The following is a 26,406-nucleotide window of genomic DNA, read 5'->3' on the forward strand; positions in this document are numbered from 1 at the left end:
TCAAACATTTTCTCTAAATCGGAACGGAACCTCAACACAATCGGAATTGAACTGTCAATTTATGTTACAAGAATACCAAATATAACTTTTTGGCAAACATTGATAAAGTTATTTCGATCCTATTCTCGTTTTATTACGAGAATTATTATTCGGATTGCTAATGACTTTGCTGGCGTGATACGGCCTGACTATTTTAGACAGGATGACTTGTGACGGCGGCTGCCATGTGTATCTGAACGAGAAGTCGGCATAAATGTGGTTCATTCAATTTTACTCCTAGCTGTAAATATTTTACTAAATTAAGTATTAAATTTTGATTGATAATAATTCTAAACTCAGCGGGCTTCTTTTTTGTATTAAAATTCATCACCATATAATATCGTACATTAAATTCTTTATTGTATAGCCTGGGTGATCCCGAAATTAAATTACTAAGACAAGTATTACATTTTTTATTTCAAATTTCTTTATTGGTACCAAAAGTTATGTTACATCAATTAATGGTTGGGACCTTCTTTTAGGTGACAAAACCTGTGTCAGAAGATCCCGCTCTTCCATATCTATAATCACTAAGATGGCACCTATTTAACACTAATAAGGTGTGGTTGTGTGTGTACGCACACAGCGTTTGTGTGAGTAAGTGTGTATGTGAATGTGTATTGTGTTCGCTAGTATATTGTGTTATGTGTAATAAGTTTTATAAATAATGAACAAAGTTCTTGAGAATTTATTATGTCTATTTTTTTTGTTGTAGAGTTAGTGTAGTGATAAATTAATACATACTATAGAGTAGGCAGATATAATCTATTTCTTTTTTCGTTACTTTAAAATAAATAAAAGAGCCTCCGTCTCCTCATAGTTTTTGGTCATTATCTTGTTACAATTTTTTTACAGTCATAATAATTTTTCGGATATAGTATATTTACGTGTTTATTAAAATGTAGATTTATTTAAGAATACATATTGCGCAAAGGCAGATTTAATTAATGAACTTATTAATATTCTGTCGCTTCTTCTTTTTGTCTTAACATTACTATCATAAGCTAAATATTTATGCACTTTTAGAATTGTGAGTACTTTGTATAATTTCCTTACAGTTTATAATTGACTTTCTTCATAAAGCTTTTCTGTAGAAAATATATACGGCTTAAAATACATAACTTTAATCAAAGCTCAAAAAAATTAATTTAGTTTTAGCTGAAGCTCCACAAATTGGAATACAATAACCTATAATTGACTGAGCCAATGCAATATATATTTTATTAATAATTTTATAATGAAGCTACGTGTCTTAGAATCTTAAAAATCCAAATTAATTTTCTTATTCTGGTGCTAAGCATATCAATTTGTGAGTAACACGATAACCTTTGATATCCTCCTCACCTTTATAATACATCATTTCCAGGATTAGATATTTTCTATCTAACCAAAAATAAATTCATCCAAAATGTTAAATATATAATATCAAACAATTACGACGGTCAAAATAACTAATGTTGTGATTACATTTCCGTCTATAAAATTCTCATCATAATACCGAAATGCCCCACATAAGATATACACGTACCCACACATAACCCATATAACCACACATACCCGATATACCCACACATACCCCACATACCCACACATACCCCACACACACACACGTAAGTAAACTGAATGTTAAACGTACTCACTTTGTTTTTCTTGTTTCAGTTTATCTTTAGGAAGCTATTTAAGAATTTTGTCTTGCCTAAATAATATAAAATCTCTGTTGGCCCATGTTTTGTATACAATACTTTAGCAAATAAGTGATATTATGTGCTGTAGATTTTATAAAAATATCACATACATGCAACTTAATAATAAAATCTGTTCCGGTTTGCGTTCTCCTATACTTGGTATAGCACATATAATTCGTTTAGAGAGCATATAGCGTCATTAAATTAGTTGCAAATCACTGGGTTAATTTGGCCAAGCCAAGCTCTGTATCATTACGAACAGGTAAAAGGTAAACAACAGTGTAAAAGGAAATCGAGCCCACTATAATGATTTGTTGCTTGAATACAACTTTCTTCAGCTATGCCAGCGCCGCACTATAACAGACTGTGTTTAAAGAAAATATGTACTGGTGAGCTGACATCTTCTGAGCTCCTCAGTCTCGTAGGCTTTCACGTCCCAGCCAGGTCTCTCCGCACATGCATTACTTTTGAGCTATCGTCCCCAAGAACAAACATTGGGTTTCGCGCGCCATTACACAGAATGTGTAAATCTTACAACAATAGTTTTCTCGACATCGACATATTTTCGTGCTCCCCTGCTGTGTTCAGACACAGTTTAGAATTAAAATTAAAATCGTTCTTATCGTTGCCCCAAGTTTAGTTTTAATTAATTTCATTTGTCTACATCTTTTAAATTAGTTACTTCTGTGAATGTTTGCGTTTTGTGACTGTATACCTTTGATTTTTCTTTTTGTTATTATTGTATTTGTGAAACATGTGTTAGGACGCATCTACATTTATATTTTGTATCTCTTTCCTATATTGCTCAGTTCTTGTGATGTGTTTGTTATGTTTCCTTGTAATAATAAATAATAAATAACAGATTTCCATTTGAGAAAACTACTGTGGTGTCACCTGCGTAAGAAAAATTTTTTGCATTACCTAAGTTGAGTTTACACAAGTTATTAATATATATCAAGAATAGGGTCGGTCCCAATACACTCCCTTGTGGTACGCCATAGGCTATATACCTTACCCTTTACTAAGATATTCTCCTATTTTAACCTTCTGTTTTCTGTTATTAATATAGTCTTTAAAAAGATCTAGAGACGTGTTTCTGATACCAATGCTTTCTAACTTCAATATAAGAGTAGGAATGTGAACGGTATCGAAGGCTTTTTTGAGATCTACATAAACGGCTAGACATTTTTTCTTTGATCTAGTTCATTGACAATAAAGGACGTTAAAGCTAAGATAGCATCATCAGAAGATCTTCCCTTACGGAAACCATATTGTGAGTCAGATAATATATTGCATTTATTTAGGTAGCTCAGTAGTCTTTTGTTTATTATTTTTACTATTATTTTAGATATACCTGGTAACACTGAAATTGGTCTATAGTTATTTACATCGTTAACGTCACCGCTCTTATATACAGGAGTTATAATAGATTCTTTAAGTTGATTCGGGAATATACTTTGGTTAAAACAAAGATTAATAAGATGGCAATAATTGGAACAACTTCAAATTTTGCGAGTTTTAAGAAACTGGTGGGAATGTTGTCCCATCCAGGGGCACTATTACATTTAAGGTTCATGAGTACCTCATTTACTTCTGAATAGTCAGTGTCAAATAAGACAAGATTATGATTGATAATAATTTAAAAGTAGCATTATAAGATGCTGACTATACCCCTGCTTCTTGACCGTCCGCGTCACCCAAACATTATTATCACAAGATTGCGTCACACTACTAATCTGCTGGGAATCTAAGCGTGTGACCTGATTATGTTCCATTAGCACCTGTGTGATCTTAGCAACGGTCTGGCTCAAGGACAAGGTTATCATCAATGTATTTGTTAAGTTTGTAACCTGTAAATAATTTCTGAGTTTGAAAAGTGCGGTTTTAACGTAATAATATACCTACGCTGGTAGTACAGTAACTTGTGAGCCGTTCCTTACCAGTGGAAGGCTCCTTTGCATAGGATTCCGGCTAGATTATGGTTACCACAACGGCACCTATTTCTGCCGTGAAGCAGTAATGTCTAAACATTAATGTGTTTCGATCTGAAGGGCGCCGTAGCTAGTGAAATTACTGTGCAAATGAGACTTAACATTTTATGTCTCAAGGTGACTAGCGCAATTGTAGTGCCTCTTAGAATTTTTGGGTTTTTCATGAATCCTGAGCCGCACTGCATTGTAATAGGCAGGGCGTATCAATTACCATCAGCTGAACGTCCGGCTCGTCTCGTCCCTTATTGACATAAAAAGAACAATATTCATGTGATTGTTCTGGTGATGCACGAGAGTACGGTCGCCGATGATGACTTACCAACTACCAAGGTAATTAAATAGTAAGCATAGTTTTGTTTGGATATTAATTAGTATACGAATGATGAATGCAATGTCTATTTGGTTGTAGGGAAATTACTTAGTGCATTTAGAACCTATATATGTATGACGCATTTCCACGTTGACAATATAATGCTGTTTGAATATACGTAAATATTTATATATTAATTATCACTAAAACGTATTATATTCTATATCTTGGCATACAAGCGTAACAGGTATAAATTGAAGGTAACATGATATTGTTTAGGTGTAAATAGATTTCAACTTACCGATATTTTGAACATTATCTCAAATATGCTACCCTTCGCGATCCGATGGCTCTAAGCTTGAAGTCCGTTGATTACCGAGCGATCTTTTTCCATCCGTATTATTTTACGTATAATCAAATCAAATCAATTCAAAATCAGTTTATTCACGTAGGTCACGGAAATGACACTTATGAATGTCAAAAATAAAAAATTTTTTCTTATTGAATCTACCGCTACTTCGTAATGGGTTGAGCTAATGAGAAGAAGTAGCAAGACACTCATTGCTACTCTTTTATATCAAGATTTACATTTAAGTACATCGATTTACAAATAATTTCAAATTACAATATAATATGTAAAATGATGCAACAGACACATATAGAAAAATAATGCTTATCTATTATATAATACGTATATACATATCAATGAAACTGGAGTGTCTGTTTGTAATATTGAAATAACCGTTTTTACTACATGTAGGTATATGAATATATATAGGGCACCAAAATATTTTTTTTTACAATTTTTGTCTGTATGTCTTTCTGATTGTTCCGGCTAATCTCTGAAATGGCTGGACTTTTATTGGCAGGTAGCTGATGTAATAAGGAGTAACTTAGGCTACGTTTATTTTAGAAAAAAATCTTTTATTTTAGAAAAATAAAGTTATGTTGCAACGTCCAAGAAACGGTCTAACTCTAAAAATAATATATGTCAAAACAACGTTTGCCGGGTCAGCTAGTAGTTAATATAATTTCGTTGTACGTATCTGACAGCTATCAAAACAAGATATAAGACCATGTATAAATTATTCATATTGTGTTTTATTCTATTTTACACAGACGACACAAAGTTGAAAAGCATATATTATAAAATAGCAACCAAATATTGGTCTTGGTCTAGCAATATTTAGCCTTGCCATTCCGCCGTAACAAAACTAAAATCAAAATTTAATGTTTGGTACTTGGATGATGGTACTTTGGGTGGTGAAGTGGTCTCTGTTTTAGATCATTTGTAAGTTGTAGAAGAAAGTTTTAGCTCAATCGGCCTTGAGTTAAATTTTTCGAAATGCGAGCTTTTTATCGGCGAAAATTTCCAAATTTCAGACCGGGTTGATATTACCAATAAATTTAATGTTCTGGCCCCCAATATTAAAGTTTTGGATAAGATTTCACTTCACCTTCTTGGAGCTCCATTATTTCCTGTTTCAATTCCAACGATCTTAAACGATCACATTAAAAAATTTAATAACGTTTCGGACAGATTATTGAAAATTAATTTTCATATGGCCTTAACTATTATTCGGTCTTGTTTATTTGTTCCAAAATTTACGTACCTCTTAAGGTCTAGCCCGTTATGGAAATTTCCAAATTTGCTTGATGTGATTGATATTTCACTTAAAAATATTTTAGAAACCGTTTTGAATTGCGCGTTTACAGATCGTGCATGGTTTCAAGCCTCTTTACCGATACGGTTTGGTGGTTTGGGTACTCGCACAGTTTCGGGCGTGGCCTTACCAGCATTTCTATCTTCAGTTCATAGTGCGCAGCCTTTGGTTACTAGAATTGTAAATCATGTACCAGGTAACTCAGAGATTGTGTATTTGAACGAAGCTAACAATGCTTGGCTAAATATTGCAAACATTCAAAATTTTCCAGACGATTTAAAGTGTCAAAAAGCATGCAATGCACTCCTTTGTAAGGCAGCCTTTGATGATCTTTTGATCTCATCTACTGACACAACAGAGCGTGCTCGTCCGTGACACAAAATGAGTCGGGCTTTTGGTTACAAGCCTTGCCTTCTGCGCCGATTGGAACGCTACTTGACAATATGACATTGTCAATATGCGTATCACTCCGGCTATGTATAAAACTGAATGAACCACATCAATGTAGATGTGGCGTTCAGGTAGATGCTCTTGGACGTCACCGGTTATCCTGCCTAAAATCGGCAGGCCGTATCAGTCGTCACGCCAGCATTAATGAAGTCATCCGCAGGGCATTTGCCGCTCTTACTATACCAGCTGTTTTAGAGCCAAATGGTATTACCCGCCGCGATGGCAAGCATCCTGATGGAATGACGCTGGTGGCTTGGGCACGGGGAAGGGCGCTGGTGTGGGACGCTACTTGCGTCGACACTCTGGCTCCTTCTCATGTCCAAGTTACGTCAGTTGGTGCTGGGGCTGCTGCTTCGACTGCCGAAGACGGCAAGCGTCGCAAATATGTTGGTCTCAGTGAGTCATACATCTTTGTGCCGTTTGGTGTCAGACACTTGGCCCGTGGGGCCCAGAGGTGCGGAGAATGTTCAAAATACTATCTTCGCGCCTTAATAAGGCTACTGTAAACCCAAGCGCTGGCAGCTATTTCGGTCAACGGATCAGCCTTGCTATCCAACGCGGTAATGCTGCCAGTATTCTTGGTACGCTTCCACGTAATGATAGTTTTAATTTTATGTAGTCGTAGTATTGTAAATATAGTTATAAGATTTGTTTTGTTTGAATAATAAATTTATCTACCAAATATTGAGTAGAACTTCGACAAAAAATCAAAAATTCTGCACACTTCACTATCACGTCGGTGGCCGATAAAGACTGAAGTCCCCGCACCCTTTTTCTGTTAACTTTTGTATGTCAACATCCCATTGTCTTTATTCTTATTTGTACAGAATTTAACGCACTTTAATTCTATTATAGTTTCAAAGAAAATAACACGTCTTCCTTATAACAAAAAAAGGCGAGAAATCGAATGAGGTCGTGTGGATTTCGTCGTACCACCGGTACTGGTTGGTACCAACCAATACGAAGAAGTGGGTGATAAATTTGCGAATAACTCAATATCGCGCCAACCGATTTCGATGATTCTTTTATTTGAAAGGATTTTTTTATTTGATTATTGGAAAGGATATTCTTCAAAGATAGTTTGGTGAGAGTTATAGATGAGATGTGTCCAAGATAGGGATGACACCTATTCCAAAAATAACAATAATCGTAACTAGAATTAGATTAATTAATTAGATTGTATAAAAATACGCAATTATTTTTATACTTTTAGTGCATATTATATCTATTGTTTTGGAATAGTGTTTTTGATGTCGGTTGTTTTTTTGTTAAATAGTTTTTTGTACTTGAGCGTATGTTAAGATGATACAGGTGTTAATGGGACTTAATCAGGTCCCCAGCCGCTTAGGTTTCCAGCAGATTAGTAGATAGCGACGCAACCTTGTCATAAGGAATAACGTAACTTATAAATGACATAATTTAAAACTTTAGTAATTGTTTCATAATTAAGATTTATCAATCAAGATTTCACCAGTGGGAGGCTCCTTGCACAGGATGCCGGCTAGGATATGGGTACCTCAACGGCGCCTATTTCTACCGTGAAGCAATAATATGTAAGCATTTCGTAAGTGTTTCGGTCTGAAGGCGGCCGTAACAGTGAAATTAATGGGCAGGGCGTATCAATTACCATCAACTGAACGTCCTGCTCGTCTCGCCCTTATATCTATATATATAAAAATGAATTGCTGTTCGTTAGTCTCGCTAAAACTCGAGAACGGCTGGACCGATTTGGCAAATTTAGGTCTTGAATTATGTGCGAAAGTCCAGAGTAGGTTTAAAAGGTGAATAAATAGGAAAATTCTGCTAAATTAAATGAAAACAACAAATTTGTTTTTACTTTGATGTGTCCATACATAATTTCTATAAGAGAATTTATTGACGCACGGTTTGACAGTTCTGCTGTGAAACAATTTCATTACGACAGCAGGGTGCATATTTTACGAAGTAATTTTTGATGTTATGATATATTATTGACAAATTCATATAAAAACATTAATTTATTTATTATATATACAGAACAACGTCTGTCGGGTCAGCTAGTTCATAATAAAAAAGCAGTGACCTACATGGTGGAATGACCTCTGAATGATTGACATTCCACGGTTGTAAGTGAAAGAAAGTTTCTTCAAAACCGCACTGTAGAGGAACGCAAGACGTTTAGATGGTGGAGATGATAGTTAGTTTGTGGTGTGCCGTACGAATGTCGAATTCAAATCAAATCAAAATCACTTCATTCAGGTAGGTCAAGGAATTGACAATTATGAATGTCAAAAGTATTCTTTACTTTTTACTTTTGCAACAACTTCGGAAAAGGTTGTTCTTTAACGAAAAGAAGAAATTAATGAAGAATGAAATCTTTGAGCGATATGAGTTCACGGCTGCCGGCCTATCTCTGTAACAAAGCCAATATTTTCAAAATTCTTGGGTGGAAAACAGTTTATATGCTATCCTCTTTATTCACTACTAATCTGAATAACCTGAACCTACACAAAAAAGTACAAGCTATAAGAATAACTTTTCTGAGAGAAGTACCAAAAAAATGCGTCACGCCATGCCAAAAAACTTGTTTAACTTCAAAGAAAAGTGGTAGTTCAAAAAGTCTCGGCAGTGTTAACTATAACCAACAGCAAGTATTAGCAACCTATAAATAAGACTTAAGGATATGTGTAGCAGGATTAAGTAGTGTTCATGGCTCGAAATGCTTTACTTTCACCACAAAACTTGTCTAGAAACACCATGTTTGCGTGTTTCCTTCTTCGCCTTAATATTTACAGCTTCATCGTTTTACATTTTACGTTAAATATACTCAATGCCTTACAAGAGTAAGTCAAAAAAAGTAAATGTTAATTAAAATACGTAAAAACAAGTTATTGAATACAGTAGATGCATCAATACATACACACCGTTAGTAAATACATAGTATTATATTATGCGGTTATACAAAATATAATTACTTTAATTTTAAAAACATAAAGCAGAGTTTCTGGTAACGGCATCATCCTGCCACCATATGTAGCGCCCGTTCATGAGTATGACGCATGGGATGGGCCAGTCATCGCCTCCCTCAGCCATTTTTAGAGAAGGAAACGACCCGTTCGACGTCGTCTCTACAAACAGTGACATTTAAGGCAGTACGACGAAGCCCGTAACGAGAACTCAATCAAATAACAAAAAAGAATGTTCATCTACTTAATTTTATACAATACCCACTAAATATTACTTACAATTTGACCATTTCATCATCATAATCATCATCATTTCAGCCGGAAGACGTGCACTGCTTGACATAGGCCTCCCCCAAGTATCGCCATGACGATCGGTCCTGCGCTGCCCTCATCCATCCTACTCCGGCGATCTTGACCAGATCGTCGGTCCATCTTGTAGGGGCACACACTACGCCTTACGTTACGTGGTCACCATTCGAGAACCTTACTGTCCTAACGGCCATCTGCCGCCGTCACTTCAGTTTCGCAATCATTTAGGCTATGTCGGTGGCTTTTTTATTTGACCATCTAGCATAATATAATTCATAATTATTATTATATTATGTGGCAGAAATAAGGTAAAACAGCTCAGCTCAGCTCTTCGCAACACTCCCCGTTATAAATGTGGTAAAAGACACTCAATAAAGCGACACGACGTCTCAACGTGTCTCTACGCAACGCCAAGTGATCTAGCCGTTCACAGAGCCACTGGATCCCCGACAATTCAGATGACCTCGGAATTGGCAATGGTCAACCATAGGTCCATAGCGAATGCTGTACTATCAGTCGATGATCAACTGGTGACTGGTGAATATACCAAGAGCTGCCGGTTAATTTTGGTTTGCATGATTTTAGCAATTGGGCTGTACTTAGCTGGATCTGAATCCTCGTTATTCAGTATACGATTATATTTTTTAATTAATTAAGTTATAAATTTTAGCCAATATGGCGATAGATTAAGGAAAATCAAAAAGCCCACACATCTTAATATATATATTTCTTTTGTGCGTCTGTTGTAACTGAACTCTTCTTAAACGGCTGGACCGATTTTACTGAAACTTTCTGTGTATCTTCAGGTGGATTCGAGAATTCCAGTGAATTTGAGTTTGGCTTAGATTCTCAATTCTGTCCATCGTATAATATAAAATTTAACAGGTCGAAACATTAATTACAGATTAAAGGATTACTTATAAAGAAAAAAATTATAGCAGCTACTATGACAATATTAATGTCCCTGCTAAGTTGTTATTCTTTTTAAGATAAACAATATTTTCACTGTTTTTTCGTTAGCTATAAGGTTAAGTTGTGACATATGTTTAACTAATTATTAGCATTAATATCACGAATTATGAAAATTTATTGCAGTAGACGTTACTTTGCGGAAATCCATAATTATACAAATGATTTAAGTTTTATTTAGTGTTAATTCCGCCAATATTTATTAAAACAATACGACACGTGTTTCGCCTCTACACGAGGCATTCTAAGGACGTGTTGTCTCGCCAAAATCTCGCACAAGACTGAATCAAATGAGTTTTTTTTTTGCGCCCAAGCAAGGGAATGGGCTACCCTCCGGGATGACGACGGGAGGGAGGTGGTGAATGCTCATGCATACCAACGCAGCCTAAGTCTGCGTTGGTTATGTGGGACTCACGTGAACACCTAGGTGCCTACCCACTAAACACCACCTGCAGTTGGCTTTGGGCAGGTGCCCTCTAAGCCTACATCGAAGGCGACCTTCTCTTGGGGAGAGAGAGGCGCAAGCGGCACTCCCTATGGAGTTTCCGCTGGAATATTATCAAATGAGCCGGAAGCCGCTATTTTATACCCTCGTCCCATGAAATGACGCGCTGTGATTGGTCGGCTGTTGTGACGTATTACCCCCGGAAGAGACACGTAACAAAGGTGATGGGACTAAATTTGTTTGTTCATTCAACAATGTAAACATGTTATTTTTGTGTTTTATTATTTCTAATTGCTCTAACACATTTAAGCGAAATACATGTGTAAACCTTATTCTTTTTTTGGCGGAATTAACACTAAAGAAAACTTTAATCATTTGTATAACCACGAATTATAGCAAAAACTTATCTGGTTTTTAGTAGCCAAGTTGACCTAGTTACATACATACTGTAATTGTAATATCATAGATAAATAAAAAAATATAAACATTTACATATACGAGTACATTCCAAGCAAAAGAACACGTAGTAATTCTGACAAGTGACGAGGGACAACACCATTGCAATTTACGGCCGTTTTCAATAACCTATCTATCCTTAGTTTAACTTACATTGCTGTCACCGTTTAATGACAAAATCTTATCTATCAATAGTTATGGCCCAATGCAATCTGTCAATAGGTTATTGAAATGAAAGTAAGAGTAACTACAGATAGAGATAAATTGCTACCTTCTACAGTCAGTAATTAGCTGTCAATAATCGAAAACTGTCCCAATATACCCGATAAGTCTTTCTTATCACCTTACATTGGGACGCGTGAATTGCAATTTCCATACAAACTTCTATCGCTGGTAAGCGTATACGTCGTCTCGTTGACAGAGAGCGTGTACGGATAAGGTGAGTTACCGTCGATAAGTTTATTGGGACAGAAAAGTCAACGATAGTCGATTTTTATCTCAAGTAAGAGATAGACTGAAAATTGGGAACAGCCGTAAAAGGATAGATTTGTCTACCTCTAGTAGGTTAAACTAAGGACAGATAGGTTATTGAAAACGGCCGTTAAAGAAGTTTTATTAATTTAGAAAGAGTATGTCTTATTACTATTTTAATAATCGCAAACACGGCTGGGATAAATGGTTCTATTAACGAGTTCCGATGTCCACCTACAGCCTCCTACACCAGTTTATACTCATTCTCTTTGTATTTGGTTGGCTATAGTCTTTTTTTTATGAAAATAAAGGTGGAGACGAGCAGGTCGTTCAGCTGATGGTATTTGATACGCCCTGCCCATTACAATGCAGTGCCGCTCAGGATTCTTGAAATACCCAAAAATTCTGAGCGGCACTACAACTGCGCTCGCGTCCTTGAGACATAAGATGTCAAGTCTCATTTGCCCAGTAATTTCACTAGCTACGGCGCCCTTTAGACCGAAACACAGTAATGCTTACACATTACTGATTCACGGCAGAAATAGGCGCCGTTGTGGTACCATAATCTAGCCGGCATCCTGTGCAAAGGTGCCTCCCACTGGTGCAAAGGAGCCTCCCACTGGTCGCCTTATTATTTTGGCACCACACTCATATTATATTATATTCTTTGCAACACGTGAAATACTTATCTTTATACAGTTCCAGTGTCCATCTGTAGTCCATCATCACTTCAGTATGATATTGTAGTGTTCACTAAAACTTATATATAAAATTCTCGTGTCACGGTGTAAGTAATTGAACTTCTCCGAACGGCTCGACCGATTTTCGTGAATCTTAACCTTAGCGTGCATATCGGATATGGTGGAGAATCGGACAACATCTATTTTTCATCCCCCTAAAAGTTGAGGGTCCACCCCAAATTTTTTTTTTTTTTTATTTTGACTTAATTTTTTGTTTTTATTTTTTTATGATACAGATACACACACCTATTTTTGTATGGCGATTTTTATAATATTCTATTCCATCCACAGATCCGCAATCCGTGTTGCAAGATGGCAATCGAATACAATAATAATTGTAGTACGATAAATTGTATGTATGTACGATATATTTAGTAGGTCTGAGAATCGGTCGTCATCTAATTTTTATACCCCAAAAATTTTAATTATTGAATTTCTTTTTAATTACTTTATATGGCAATGGTCAGCTAGTCTTAATATATATATTTCCTTTGTGCGTCTAATGTAATTGAACTCCTCCTAAACGGCTGGACCGATTTGAATGAAAGTTTCTGTGTGTCTTCGGGTGGATTCGAGAATGGTTTAGATTCACAATTCAACTACCTCCTATTCGACTGGATTTTGATGATTTTTTTTGTGTGTTCCAGTGAATTTGAGATTGGTGTGTCTTCAGGTGGATTCGAGAATGGTTTAGATTCACAATTGAACTACGTCTTAATCGGCTGGACCGATTTTGATGATATTTTTTGTATGTTCCAGTGAATTTGAGATTGGTTTAGATTCTCAATTCTGTCCATATAATATAATTCTCCTGATCATATGTATGTTAGTGAACTACTCCTAACGGCTGTTCCGATTTTTCAAATTTAAGACGTGTGTACAGGATGTCTGTCGGGTCCACTAGTATATTATAGTACAAATGTTGGTTCGTAGTTAAAAAGACATACACACATACAACATGTTATGCCTATAAATTGTTATATATGCTATTTTTATACGGTTTATATTAGCTTCACTTGTATGTTTGTAACTGACTCTTCTAGACGCGATTTTGACCCACTTTCAACGGCAAGATTTTATTCCAACTTTGTAGATTTATCGAGGACCGATGACAATACTAGTACTAAGATTTTTATCAATTTATATGATTTTTATCTTTAGTCGATAAGGCAGGCATTGATGTTAAAGTACTTTATAGTTTTAAAAATACGCTTTTATAGAAAATATAACTTAAAAAATGAAAAAATTCTAATAAATTTAAATTGAAAATAGTGTAAAAATATATATTTCATAATAAAAAAAAACGTGAGGTGTAGAAGAATTACTATTTTAACAATATGTATCTTAAAAAAATACACTATTTTCAATTTAAATTTATTAGAATTTTTTCATTTTTTAAGTTATATTTTCTATAAAAGCGTATTTTTAAAACTATAAAGTACTTTAACATCAATGCCTGCCTTATCGACTAAAGATAAAAATCATATAAATTGATAAAAATCTTAGTACTAGTATTGTCATCGGTCCTCGATAAATCTACAAAGTTGGAATAAAATCTTGCCGTTGAAAGTGGGTCAAAATCGCGTCTAGAAGAGTCAGTTACAAACATACAAGTGAAGCTAATATAAACCGTATAAAAATAGCATATATAACAATTTATAGGCATAACATGTTGTATGTGTGTATGTCTTTTTAACTACGAACCAACATTTGTACTATAATATACTAGTGGACCCGACAGACATCCTGTACACACGTCTTAAATTTGAAAAATCGGAACAGCCGTTAGGAGTAGTTCACTAACATACATATGATCAGGAGAATTATATTATATGGACAGAATTGAGAATCTAAACCAATCTCAAATTCACTGGAACATACAAAAAATATCATCAAAATCGGTCCAGCCGATTAAGACGTAGTTCAATTGTGAATCTAAACCATTCTCGAATCCACCTGAAGACACACCAATCTCAAATTCACTGGAACACACAAAAAAAATCATCAAAATCCAGTCGAATAGGAGGTAGTTGAATTGTGAATCTAAACCATTCTCGAATCCACCCGAAGACACACAGAAACTTTCATTCAAATCGGTCCAGCCGTTTAGGAGGAGTTCAATTACATTAGACGCACAAAGGAAATATATATATTAAGACTAGCTGACCATTGCCATATAAAGTAATTAAAAAGAAATTCAATAATTAAAATTTTTGGGGTATAAAAATTAGATGACGACCGATTCTCAGACCTACTAAATATATCGTACATACATACAATTTATCGTACTACAATTATTATTGTATTCGATTGCCATCTTGCAACACGGATTGCGGATCTGTGGATGGAATAGAATATTATAAAAATCGCCATACAAAAATAGGTGTGTGTATCTGTATCATAAAAAAATAAAAACAAAAAATATAGTCAAAATAAAAAAAAAAAAAAATTTGGGGTGGACCCTCAACTTTTAGGGGGATGAAAAATAGATGTTGTCCGATTCTCCACCATATCCGATATGCACGCTAAGGTTAAGATTCACGAAAATCGGTCGAGCCGTTCGGAGAAGTTCAATTACTTACACCGTGACACGAGAATTTTATATATAAGTTTTAGTGAACACTACAATATCATACTGAAGTGATGATGGACTACAGATGGACACTGGAACTGTATAAAGATAAGTATTTCACGTGTTGCAAAGAATATAATATAATATGAGTGTGGTGCCAAAATAATAAGGCGACCAGTGGGAGGCTCCTTTGCACCAGTGGGAGGCACCTTTGCACAGGATGCCGGCTAGATTATGGTACCACAACGGCGCCTATTTCTGCCGTGAATCAGTAATGTGTAAGCATTACTGTGTTTCGGTCTAAAGGGCGCCGTAGCTAGTGAAATTACTGGGCAAATGAGACTTGACATCTTATGTCTCAAGGACGCGAGCGCAGTTGTAGTGCCGCTCAGAATTTTTGGGTATTTCAAGAATCCTGAGCGGCACTGCATTGTAATGGGCAGGGCGTATCAAATACCATCAGCTGAACGACCTGCTCGTCTCCACCTTTATTTTCATAAAAAAAAGACTATAGCCAACCAAATACAAAGAGAATGAGTATAAACTGGTGTAGGAGGCTGTAGGTGGACATCGGAACTCGTTAATAGAACCATTTATCCCAGCCGTGTTTGCGATTATTAAAATAGTAATAAGACATACTCTTTCTAAATTAATAAAACTTCTTTAACGGCCGTTTTCAATAACCTATCTGTCCTTAGTTTAACCTACTAGAGGTAGACAAATCTATCCTTTTACGGCTGTTCCCAATTTTCAGTCTATCTCTTACTTGAGATAAAAATCGACTATCGTTGACTTTTCTGTCCCAATAAACTTATCGACGGTAACTCACCTTATCCGTACACGCTCTCTGTCAACGAGACGACGTATACGCTTACCAGCGATAGAAGTTTGTATGGAAATTGCAATTCACGCGTCCCAATGTAAGGTGATAAGAAAGACTTATCGGGTATATTGGGACAGTTTTCGATTATTGACAGCTAATTACTGACTGTAGAAGGTAGCAATTTATCTCTATCTGTAGTTACTCTTACTTTCATTTCAATAACCTATTGACAGATTGCATTGGGCCATAATTGTAAAAAATGAAAAAATTCTAATAAATTTAAATTGAAAATAGTGTATTTTTTTAAGATACATATTGTTAAAATAGTAATTCTTCTACACCTCACGTTTTTTTTATTATGAAATATATATTTTTACACTATTTTCAATTTAAATTTATTACAATTTATTTTCTATTGTTTAGTTGAATTTTATGTAAAGCGTGTTTTTTAGTTTTTTTAACTATTATTCATTTGAATTGAAAACTTTTTTACCACTTTTTGAGCACTTTTCTTGGGATGAGTATAAAATGTTTAACTCGCGTCAGGACACGTGGCCTGATCGAAAATTCGTAAGACAGTCTAGTCTTACTAATTATAGTTCGGCTATTTCAACTTAATGATCATTTTATACGCTCGTTGGACCAGTAGTTGAGTCATTGTAATTGTTTTCTTTAAATTTTATTATATTGTTTCTTACTTCAGCTACCATAAACCTATTGTATCAGTTTTAACTTTCTTGTAATGTTTAAAAATGTTGTTCGTGTTGTAATTAATGATAATGTTGAATGATAATTCTAATAATAATTTGTTGCTGTTAATGAAGATCGTAACACAGACGTTGAAATTATGAATGAAAGTTGATTTTTATGAGAGATAAACTTTTCAATGTAAAATAATTGTAATTGTTCTGCAGTGTTAAATTTTTTATGTAATATAATGTGTCATTTTTGTGTACGATAGCGCAATAAATGAATATCATATTTTACCACATTAATGCTAATACTGATAAATAAAGCAATTCGTGCGAAATTATTCCCAAACCATTAAAAAATATTAAAATATGCACAACGTTAATGTTCAAGTTTTCACTTCTTTACAAATTTAATCTCTATTTAATCTAATTAAATCTAATCTTACTTTACAAATTACTAATTTTAAATTACAGATGTGATGAAGAAATTCATCACATCTGATTATGACGTGCTGGGAACGATTCAAATTCAAAGTCAAATAAACTTTATTCAATTAGGCTTAAACTAAGCGCTTTTGAATGGTCACTATAAATATTTATTTTAAATTGCTGAATCTACCATATGCTTGGAAAAAGTAGAGCTCATGAAAACATCATACAAAAAACTAAACGGCCACTATTTTCAATCAAATAGAGTATTTTTCAATGTCTAGAATATAATATTTATTATTCAAACAAAACAAATATTATAACTATATTTACAATACTACGACTACATAAAATTAAAACTATCATTACGTGGAAGCGTACCAAGAATACTGGCAGCATTACCGCGTTGGGTAGCAAGGCTGATCCGTTGACCGCTTGGGTTTCCAGTAGCCTTATTGAGGCGCGAAGATAGTATTTGGAACATTCTCCGCGCCTCTGGGCCCCACGGGCCAAGTGTCTCGACACCAAACGGCACAAAGATGTATGACTCACTGAGGCCAACATATTTATCACTGAGCCCCAGCACCATCCGACGTGACTTGGACTTGAGAAGGAGCCAGAGTGTCGACGCAAGTAGCGTCCCACACCAGCGCCCTTCCCCGTGCCCAAGCCACCAGCGTCATTCCATCAGGACGCTTGCCATCGCGGAGGCACCATTTGGCTCTAAAAACAGCTGGTATACTAAGAGCGGCAAATGCCCTGCGGATGACTTGTCTGGTTTGTACATACCAAATTAGTTTGTATTGGCTGCATCCAATATATGAATTTTGTTCAAAAGTAAAAACGTTTTAAACATCAATTGTTTCATAAAAAGTAATAAAGAATAAACTGTATAAATATTGGTCTCAGTGAGTCATACATCTTTGTGCCGTTTGGTGTCGAGACACTTGGCCCGTGGGGCCCAGAGGCGCGGAGAATGTTCAAAATACTATCTTCGCGCCTCAATAAGGCTACTGGAAACCCAAGCGCTGGCAGCTGTTCCGGTCAACGGATCAGCCTTGCTATCCAACGCGGTAATGCTGCCAGTATTCTTGGTACGCTTCCACGTTATGATAGTTTTAATTTTATGTAGTCATAGTATTGTAATTATAGTTATAAAATTTGTTTTGTTTGAATAATATATGGGAACTGTATATAAACAATATCAAACTTTAGAGCTTGAATTTCTTGTCTGTACAAGGATACTTCGTGAACATGATAACCGTGATTTCTGTCATAATTAGTAATCACACCCAACAAATACAATGATTTTTTAATTATAGCAGGTCGACCTGGCACGACAAGCAGCACCCGTTCACGAGTTCCCTTCGCACATTGTGATACGGTACACGACGCCTCCGCAAGCAATGCCATTTTAGTGAGCATGACGAACCGTGTTATAGCGTACACATGATAACTACAAAATTACAAATATAATGCCCACAAAACGATTCTATGTATCGGAATTACAGTAAATTTTATATATATTCAATCTTAATACTAAGGATTATGATTAGGAGGACCAGGACCATCTATTTTCCATACTTCTTTATCCTCTATTCAGGAGCATTTACCCTCAAAACAAACTTTTTTCAAATCGCTCCATATACTAAAATACCTCCTCCTTTAGAAGTCGGTCGCCCTGTATATATGTGTAAAGATAACAAAACCTGTTTTCGTTTGAAATTCTTAATTATGTCCTTTTTCATTCCACAGATATTGAAGTCGGCTGCTTGGAAGGTAAGATCGCTATTGTATTACTTTGGAGTCAGACATTTTCGTAAATAGACGTACCTTAAAGGAAGTTAATTAAAAAACAGCAAATTTCCTTTACAATTTGTTGAACGACATTCAACTCGACGAGTTTTTGTATTGTTTGTGCATTCTTCTGTTTGCGTAGCGTGGAATTTGTAATTAATGAATAAATAAATGTTTTATTCCAGCCTTCAATGGTCGTGGAAATTGTTGGTAGGTGATCACCCCGACTATCACATCGTTAATTATCACGCGTCGGCCGATTTTCCATTGGACACATGGAATCCTAATTTTTTAACGCTTGGCACAAAATTATAAATTCAAATGCAAATATTTTTATTCAAAATAGGACGTGACATCACTTATTGAAAGTGAAAAACTACCACCTATTCCAAAAAGAATGCCTCAGACCTGATAAGAAGAGTCGCAACAAACTCTGCTTTTTTTTCATAAAAAAATGTGGTAACAATGTAATATCGTATCTACAATTAAACTTATTATTTAATAGCCTAAGGGCGGTCGCTCCATTCCTAATCTGTGGTATCATTAAGAAAGTCATTTATGTTATAGTAACCTTTAACACACAAACGTTTTTTAACAATTCTTTCGAATATCGTAATACTTTTGTTTTAAACATTTTCTGGGATCTTGTTGTAAAATCATATACATCGCACCACAAAAGACTAACTCGACTTAGCCGAGTAGTAGGGAATATAATATGTCTGTTCCTGGTATTACCATTATGGTTATGACAGTTTCTAGCAAAATTACTTATGTGCCTATGTGTATACATTACAATATCAAGAATATAATATGGCGAAGCAACACTCAATATGTTAATTTTTTAAATTTTGCTCTCAATGATTCTCTAGGACCTATCTTTTGAACAGCGCAAATACACGTCTTTTGCAGCAATATATCACAGATATTAATACAATATTATAATTCAAGTATTCTAGTGACGACCCGCTCGTCTCTTGTGTGTCTCCCGTCCATGCATGCCTAGTTAAGCATTATGCAATCATTGTGGCTTAAACTTAGAAAAAATGCTGACTTACCATGTAAATTGTAAACAAACCAATGAGTTAAATATGGCCAGTTCTAGTGAACAAACCTCATTTCAAAGTAGCTCTGTGGGAAATGTTTGAATCGAAATAACTTTTGATCCCAACCACCCAGAAACACGAACTCGACGTTTGTCTGTACATAAGTCTGTACCTACTGTGGTTGCTGAGGAATCACATTTCAAAAACCGTCTTATAAACGTATATGAATATGTATATACTACTAGCTGACCAAGCAAACATTGTATTGCCGATATTAAAATCGCGATACAAAAGTAACTTTCGATCGTACATGGGTGAAAATTTGAAGTTGTATGTATTTTTTAAGGCTGACTCATAATCAAACAAATTTGAAAAAAAAGTCAAAAAAATTAAAAAAAAATCTCGTGTGGACCCTTAACATTAAGGGGGATGAAAAATAGATGTTGGCCGATTCTCAGACGTACTCAATATGCTCACAAAATTTCATGAGAATCGGTCAAGCCGTTTCGGAGGAGTACGGGAACGAACATTGTGACACGAGAATTTTATATATAAGATTAATCTGCGAATGTATGGTGGTCGTTAGCAAAGCGGTATTAAAGGGATTATAATCCGCGTGCAACCAAGATGTGCAATGAATTTTTTTCTCGGATTTTTTCAGATGATTGACTCCTGTGATTGTTCTGGTATTCTTCTTCACAGTCGTTCCCTCATTGCTGAGGATCGTGACTCCGCTTAAGTTCGTCTACAGCTTTCCTCCATCTGTTTCGGTCTGTCTCATGGTGGAGTGCGATGCTGATGGGTTGTTTAGTCTGCTCGGATATTTGGTCAGACCAGCGTCGTAGGCTCCGGCCTCTTGGTCTCTGCCCCTCAATTATCCCGGTGACCATCAAACGTTCAAGGTTATCAGCACCACGTCGTCTGGTATTATATAAATAATAAGGACCTAAATGAGCAATCTGATTTTTTTATTGAAAAGGAGGATAAACGAGCGTACAGGGAGGAAGTTTTCGCTGCTCTGGTGTGTGATGAGAGTTCAAAATTCAGAAATCACAGGAGCGTCGCAGGTCTTTTAGGTGTGCGCGCATTTTTGAAGAGATCTATAGCGTAACATCCTGGAAACTCAGTGCAAAGAAGTTCTTTCTTCTGTTTTCTGTCCCAATAAACTTATCGACGGTAACTCATCTTATCCTTACACGCTGTCTGTCAATGGGACAACGTATAGATTACCAGGGATAGAAAATTGTATGGAAATTGCAACAGTGAACTGGCGATAAGAATGACTTATCGGGTATATTGGGACAGGTTCAAATTATTGACAGTAGAAGGTAGTAATTTATCTCTATCTGTGGATAGTATATTGGGAACGGCCGTAAGTAGATGATTAATACAGGTGATCACTCAGTAACAAGTGGCAGGTTCATTGACATTCTGGCTTTGAACACGAGATAATGTATCGTCACTGAAGACTCACTATTTTAACCTTGCAGAAAAATATAATTCACGTTATCAGCAAGTTTTGAAGAGGTGAACGATTCATTATCATTTATCGAACTCCTTTTATGGAATAGCAGGATCTGATCTATGCTAAGTGCTCACATGCATGAGTTTGCCGGATTTCTGATGAAGGTAAAGAGAGATTGTTTGTCGCCCGTTTGTTTGACGCTTTCAAACCATAAATTCTATTCTAGTTCTTGTAATGAAATATTATGTTACTTCTATTTCAAATTTGTCAAAACTCAAATGTGTAATTTTTTCTTTTACTAACCGACTTCAAAAAGGGAGAAGGTTCTCAATACGACCGGTATTTTTTTTATGTATGTACACCGATTACTCTGAGATTAATGGTCCGATTTACGTAATTCTTTGGTTCGATGCGGATTAGATGCCATTTGGTCCCATAAAAATTTTACATAGTTTGGCCCAGTAGTTTTCATTTTATGAACATTTATAATGAAATTTTTTGTCTACATGGGTGATATAATTGATTTTTGTGTACGGCTTTTTTAGGAGTTTTCATTTAGGTTTATTATGTATTATTATTATTAACTAACACTAAAAATTGAACTCACACTAAAAAAAAACTTAGTTACTTTAAAAACTTTTTCAGCTCCCAAAGCTTGCTTCTGTGCGTTTTTTTTAAATAAAATATTTTTTTTGTTAATAAAGGAAAAGGAATTCACAACAAGTATTGTTGAGAATAGAAACATTACGTATTTGTCCCACAGTAAAATATTTAGACTTTTTTCTCCTCCACACAAGAAGCATGGGTTATGTCCCGCTATGTTTAATTTAATTATCTTAACTTTCATTTAAGTTCAGGGCATTCCTGTGTCTCTTAAAAGGCGCCATTTTATATTTTTCTCTCAAAATTTTGATTTCGCATTTGATATATATTTGTATGCCAGTTTGTCTTTTTTAATATGTATGGTATGTTTTATTTTAATTTAATTTACGTATTATTTTATTTTAGTGGTTTTTTAGCTGCAAATAAAATATTTTATTATATATTTGCCCTTTGTTACCTTGAGCAACCGAAACTCTCGCTCATAGTATGACCGTCTTTCGTTGTACGCACTTTTTGAAGTGATAACTTATTTAGCAGCGTTGAACACATTTCTTGGGATGGGTATGAAATGTTAAGCTTGCATGAGGACACGTGATCTGATCCAAAATTCGTAAGACAGTCTGACGAAATTAGCAATGAAAGTTAATTTTTCTAAAAGATAAACTTTTTAATATCAAATAATTGTAATAGTATAAGTTTTAATTTTTTTACTATCATTTCATTTTTGTGTACGATAGCGTAATAAATGAATATTGTATTTAACCACATAAGTGCTAGTACTCTTATACTGATAAATAAAGCAGTTCGTGCGAAATTATTCCCTAACCATTCCAAAATATTGAAAAATACACAACGGTAATGTTAAAATTTTCACTTCTCCTGGTACTCCCGGAGTGGACCCATTATTTTTTTATAAGTTTTTTCGCATTTCACAGTTTGGTTGTTCTCCGCAGAAGGTTGTTCGAAAATCGCACTATGGAGAAATGCCACACAGTAAAGAAATATTTTTGAAATATTATAAGATATTATTTGTGTTCAGTTTACATAATAAAATATATGATCTAAACAAGAATTACAATTTGTTTTGAGAATTTTGTGCTAATATTTTAAATTAAACAAATACAAAATTGCAATATAATTATGATATCTTCGTCATAAGATAACGCGATGTTTATTATACAAGAGCACCTTATCGAAATACATATTTAATATTTACTACACTCACATTGTTTCCATGTACTTATGAGATAATATTGTTTTCGTAAGTAGGTTTAACTAATAGCAATTGTAATAGAATAGAAAACACTTTATAAGCAAAAAAAAAAACAAAGACACAGCAACTTACAATATTAATTAAAATCTTAAAATACTAAATCAAATAAAGTGACAAATATTATACAAATTAAAAAAAAATACATATATAAAAATAACTGTATACGCGTGATTCCCTCAGCACCTCGTGTCATTTGGAGTAGACAGTTGCAGTTACGGCCGTTCCCAATATACTATCTACAGAGAAAGAAAAATTACTACCTTCTACTGTCAGTAATTAGCTGTCAATAAGCTGAATCTGTCCCAATTTACCCGATAAGTCATTCTTATCGCCTTATAGATATTGGGACGCGTGAATTGCAATTTCCATACAAACTTTACATCGCTGGTAAGCTATACGTAATCCCATTGACGGACAGCGTGCACGGATAAGGTGAGTTACCGTCGATAAGTTTATTGGGACAGAAAAGTTAACGATAGTTACGATTTTTATCTCAAGTAAGATAAATTAAATATTGGGAGCGGCCGTTAGTCTTCCCACTGTAATTAATTTGTGAAGGTATCAAACGGAATGACTGAATGTTATATTTTTCTCTGACTGAAAAATTACTTCAGTAAATTTATGAAGATTATGTTGACACCATGACAGTTAAAACCATTTATTCTCGCTACGGTGTCCCAGGTTCGATCCTCGCCCGTACCAATGGGTTTTCGGCTTTCGAATTATTCATAATATGTAGGTCGGCAATGACCTTGTTTTTTTGGAAGAGAGACCCGTCTGTTTTATTTTGTGACCATTTTACCCTATTTTTAGGCTAGTTGTAAACCTTACTGGTGATTTTCTTTTTCAAGACTAGTCGGTTGGCAATATAGGAAATTAAATTGCAAACATCGCGATGATATTATCTTCGCCAGTTGTAGAAATAATATTATTTTTAATTTATGCAAGAAGAGGGAAACGAGAATATGGCCAGATCTGTTTCTCAATGTGTTTCCCCTAGTTTCTTCGAAGCCAATTTGACTTTGCCTTCCAGGTGACCGCGGAATTGGCAATCACTCGAGATTTCGAGACCCAGCATTCCGATTGGATAATATTTAAACGAAATGTTATGAAAGAGAAGAGATACAACTAATTCAGTATGGTTCCATGTGTTAAATTAATCTGGGTTCATTTTATCCCAATCTGATGCATGTGATATTAAAAGTTACCCCTAAAAACGGAGTTCTAGAAAGACATCGAAACTACGGGATATTTATATAAATAATGTTCCAAAATGTAGATTCAAAATTTATTAATAATCTTTTAAAAGCATCTAATTTCACTGTTACTCGTACTTGTTGGTAGATACTTGCGTTAGAACAGAAATATAAGTGTGATTATTAATATAAATATATTATACCTAGCAACTTAGATTCAGGATTGGTCTCCGCTGCGCTCTAACTAGATACCGCACTACCGTTCTTAGGAGAACAATAGTTTTTTTTATTACGGCAACTATTAGATACTTGTGTGCGTGGCATCTTGACACTCAATGGCATCTTTCAAATTTTGTAACATACGCTTCGTGTTATTTTACATTGAAATTAATAAAATACAAAATACTTACTGACGATTTGTGATCCCAGTCTCTTTAGTATTTCTTGTAGTATTATTTTTACAAAGTTTTACTACGCAACCCGGCATTTTAGTTTCAATTATTAGCAAAGTTTAAGAGGACATGTGGCCCGTCAACGTCACACATTGTTCGAGACAGGCGTTGTCGCACTTTGCCACTACGCCTGCGGTATCTAGTTGGAGACCAATCCTTAATCTAAACCTAGCAACAATATAGTCGAAGTTCTAAAAGTATTATTACAATAATAGCTAATATTATAAAGAACGTAGTTATTTAAATATTAAAGTATCATAATTAATACAACAATTATGTGAATAATTTACAGTTCGGCCATATTGTTTTACTTAGCAAGCGATATTTGATTCTTATGCAAAACCTACGTTGACAGAAACTAGATACACATAACGTAGGTAAGTAACTAATGACATATAAAAAATTATCAAACTCAGCGAACTGTTTGCCGAGCTCTAGTGTGTAATGAACACGTTCGGAAGGCGTTAGTGTATCGAAAACGTTATCAAGTCCGCTCTTGCGCTGGCGTTCAAAATTCAAATAATTCCCGCTGAAGTAAATTATTATCTGTGGCAAAGACTCTTACTTAGCTGTGACCGTTTACCCCAGGGTGCGTCTGTGACAAAGACTAATGCCTTGTGTACACTAGAGTACAATGTACGGATGGTTTTTTAGCACTGGCCGCGGCGTAAGTAAATATTTTTATTATTTTGCAACGAGAACTTTAATATGTATTCATTCTTATCGTTTACAACTATTTGTTATTTTTAATTAAAAAACACAGTGTTTTGTTCATTTGTTTTTTAAATAATGTAGGTACATATGCTTTAATACGTCCGTGTCTTTATCTTATATCTTTACGAGCAATTCTTGTATATATATATTCTGAATCTCGGAAACGGCTCCAAAGATTGTAATGAAATTTAGTATACAGGCAGTTTCGGGAGCGAGAAACGATCTAGCTAGGTTTCAATTTTAGAAAATGTAGTTTTATCCGTGTTTTAATGAGAAATAGCTACAATTTCTTTAGAATACCAAGGTAAATTTCGCCACTATATACAAGACTATAATAGCTCAGATGTGACATTGGGTGATCCGGAAAGCAGAAGACCCCGGTTCGAATTCAGATGTCCTAGTAGAGTTTTTTTTGTAAAAGTTTTGTATATTCTTAAAAATCCGAGCAAGGCTCGATCGTCCACATATTTATTAATTATTATTGTCTATCTTGTGATAGTTAAGTAAAAAAAATATTGTTAGCAATTTACAAGAGGTTCGGAAACGTGGTCGTTCATGCTTTAACTATTGCGTGAACGATTAGTTCCTTCTTTTCAAATGAATGCCAAATATTTTTGTAACGTTTTTTTGAAGTGTGAGAGATGTGACCTAACCTATGTGATCAATTTGATAGGGGGAGAATTTATGCTTGGAACACTCGACCGTTTTACTCCGGGAGTACCGGCAGAAAATATATATCGAACACCAAAATGACAATTTATATTAAATAACACTTCAGATATATAACAATTATTTTAAAAGGCATAAAAGGCATTTATTTTTTCAAAATTGATTCCTTTAGAATTCTTTTTGATGTCATTTCTAATAACTACT

The 26,406-nt window shown here is 34.9% G+C and overlaps 1 protein-coding gene across 4 annotated transcripts in view; it reads left to right on the plus strand.

Annotated features, from left to right (window-relative positions):
- Positions 1-26,406, plus strand: part of LOC126976512 (uncharacterized) — a 176,551-nt gene that overhangs the window by 3,863 nt on the left and 146,282 nt on the right. Inside the window, exon 2 of one of the 4 annotated variants that reach the window (XM_050824879.1) lies at positions 18,746-18,769. The exons of 1 other annotated variant lie outside the window; for it this stretch is intronic. In XM_050824879.1, the coding sequence (XP_050680836.1) occupies positions 18,746-18,769 (24 nt within the window). Of the gene's footprint in view, positions 1-18,745; positions 18,770-25,249; positions 25,487-26,406 lie in introns of those variants that run through there. 2 more of the 4 variants (XM_050824877.1, XM_050824885.1) reach the window with 2 other exon arrangements.

Source organism: Leptidea sinapis, chromosome 41 (genome assembly GCF_905404315.1).
Source record: "Leptidea sinapis chromosome 41, ilLepSina1.1, whole genome shotgun sequence".
NCBI lineage: Eukaryota > Metazoa > Arthropoda > Insecta > Lepidoptera > Pieridae > Leptidea > Leptidea sinapis.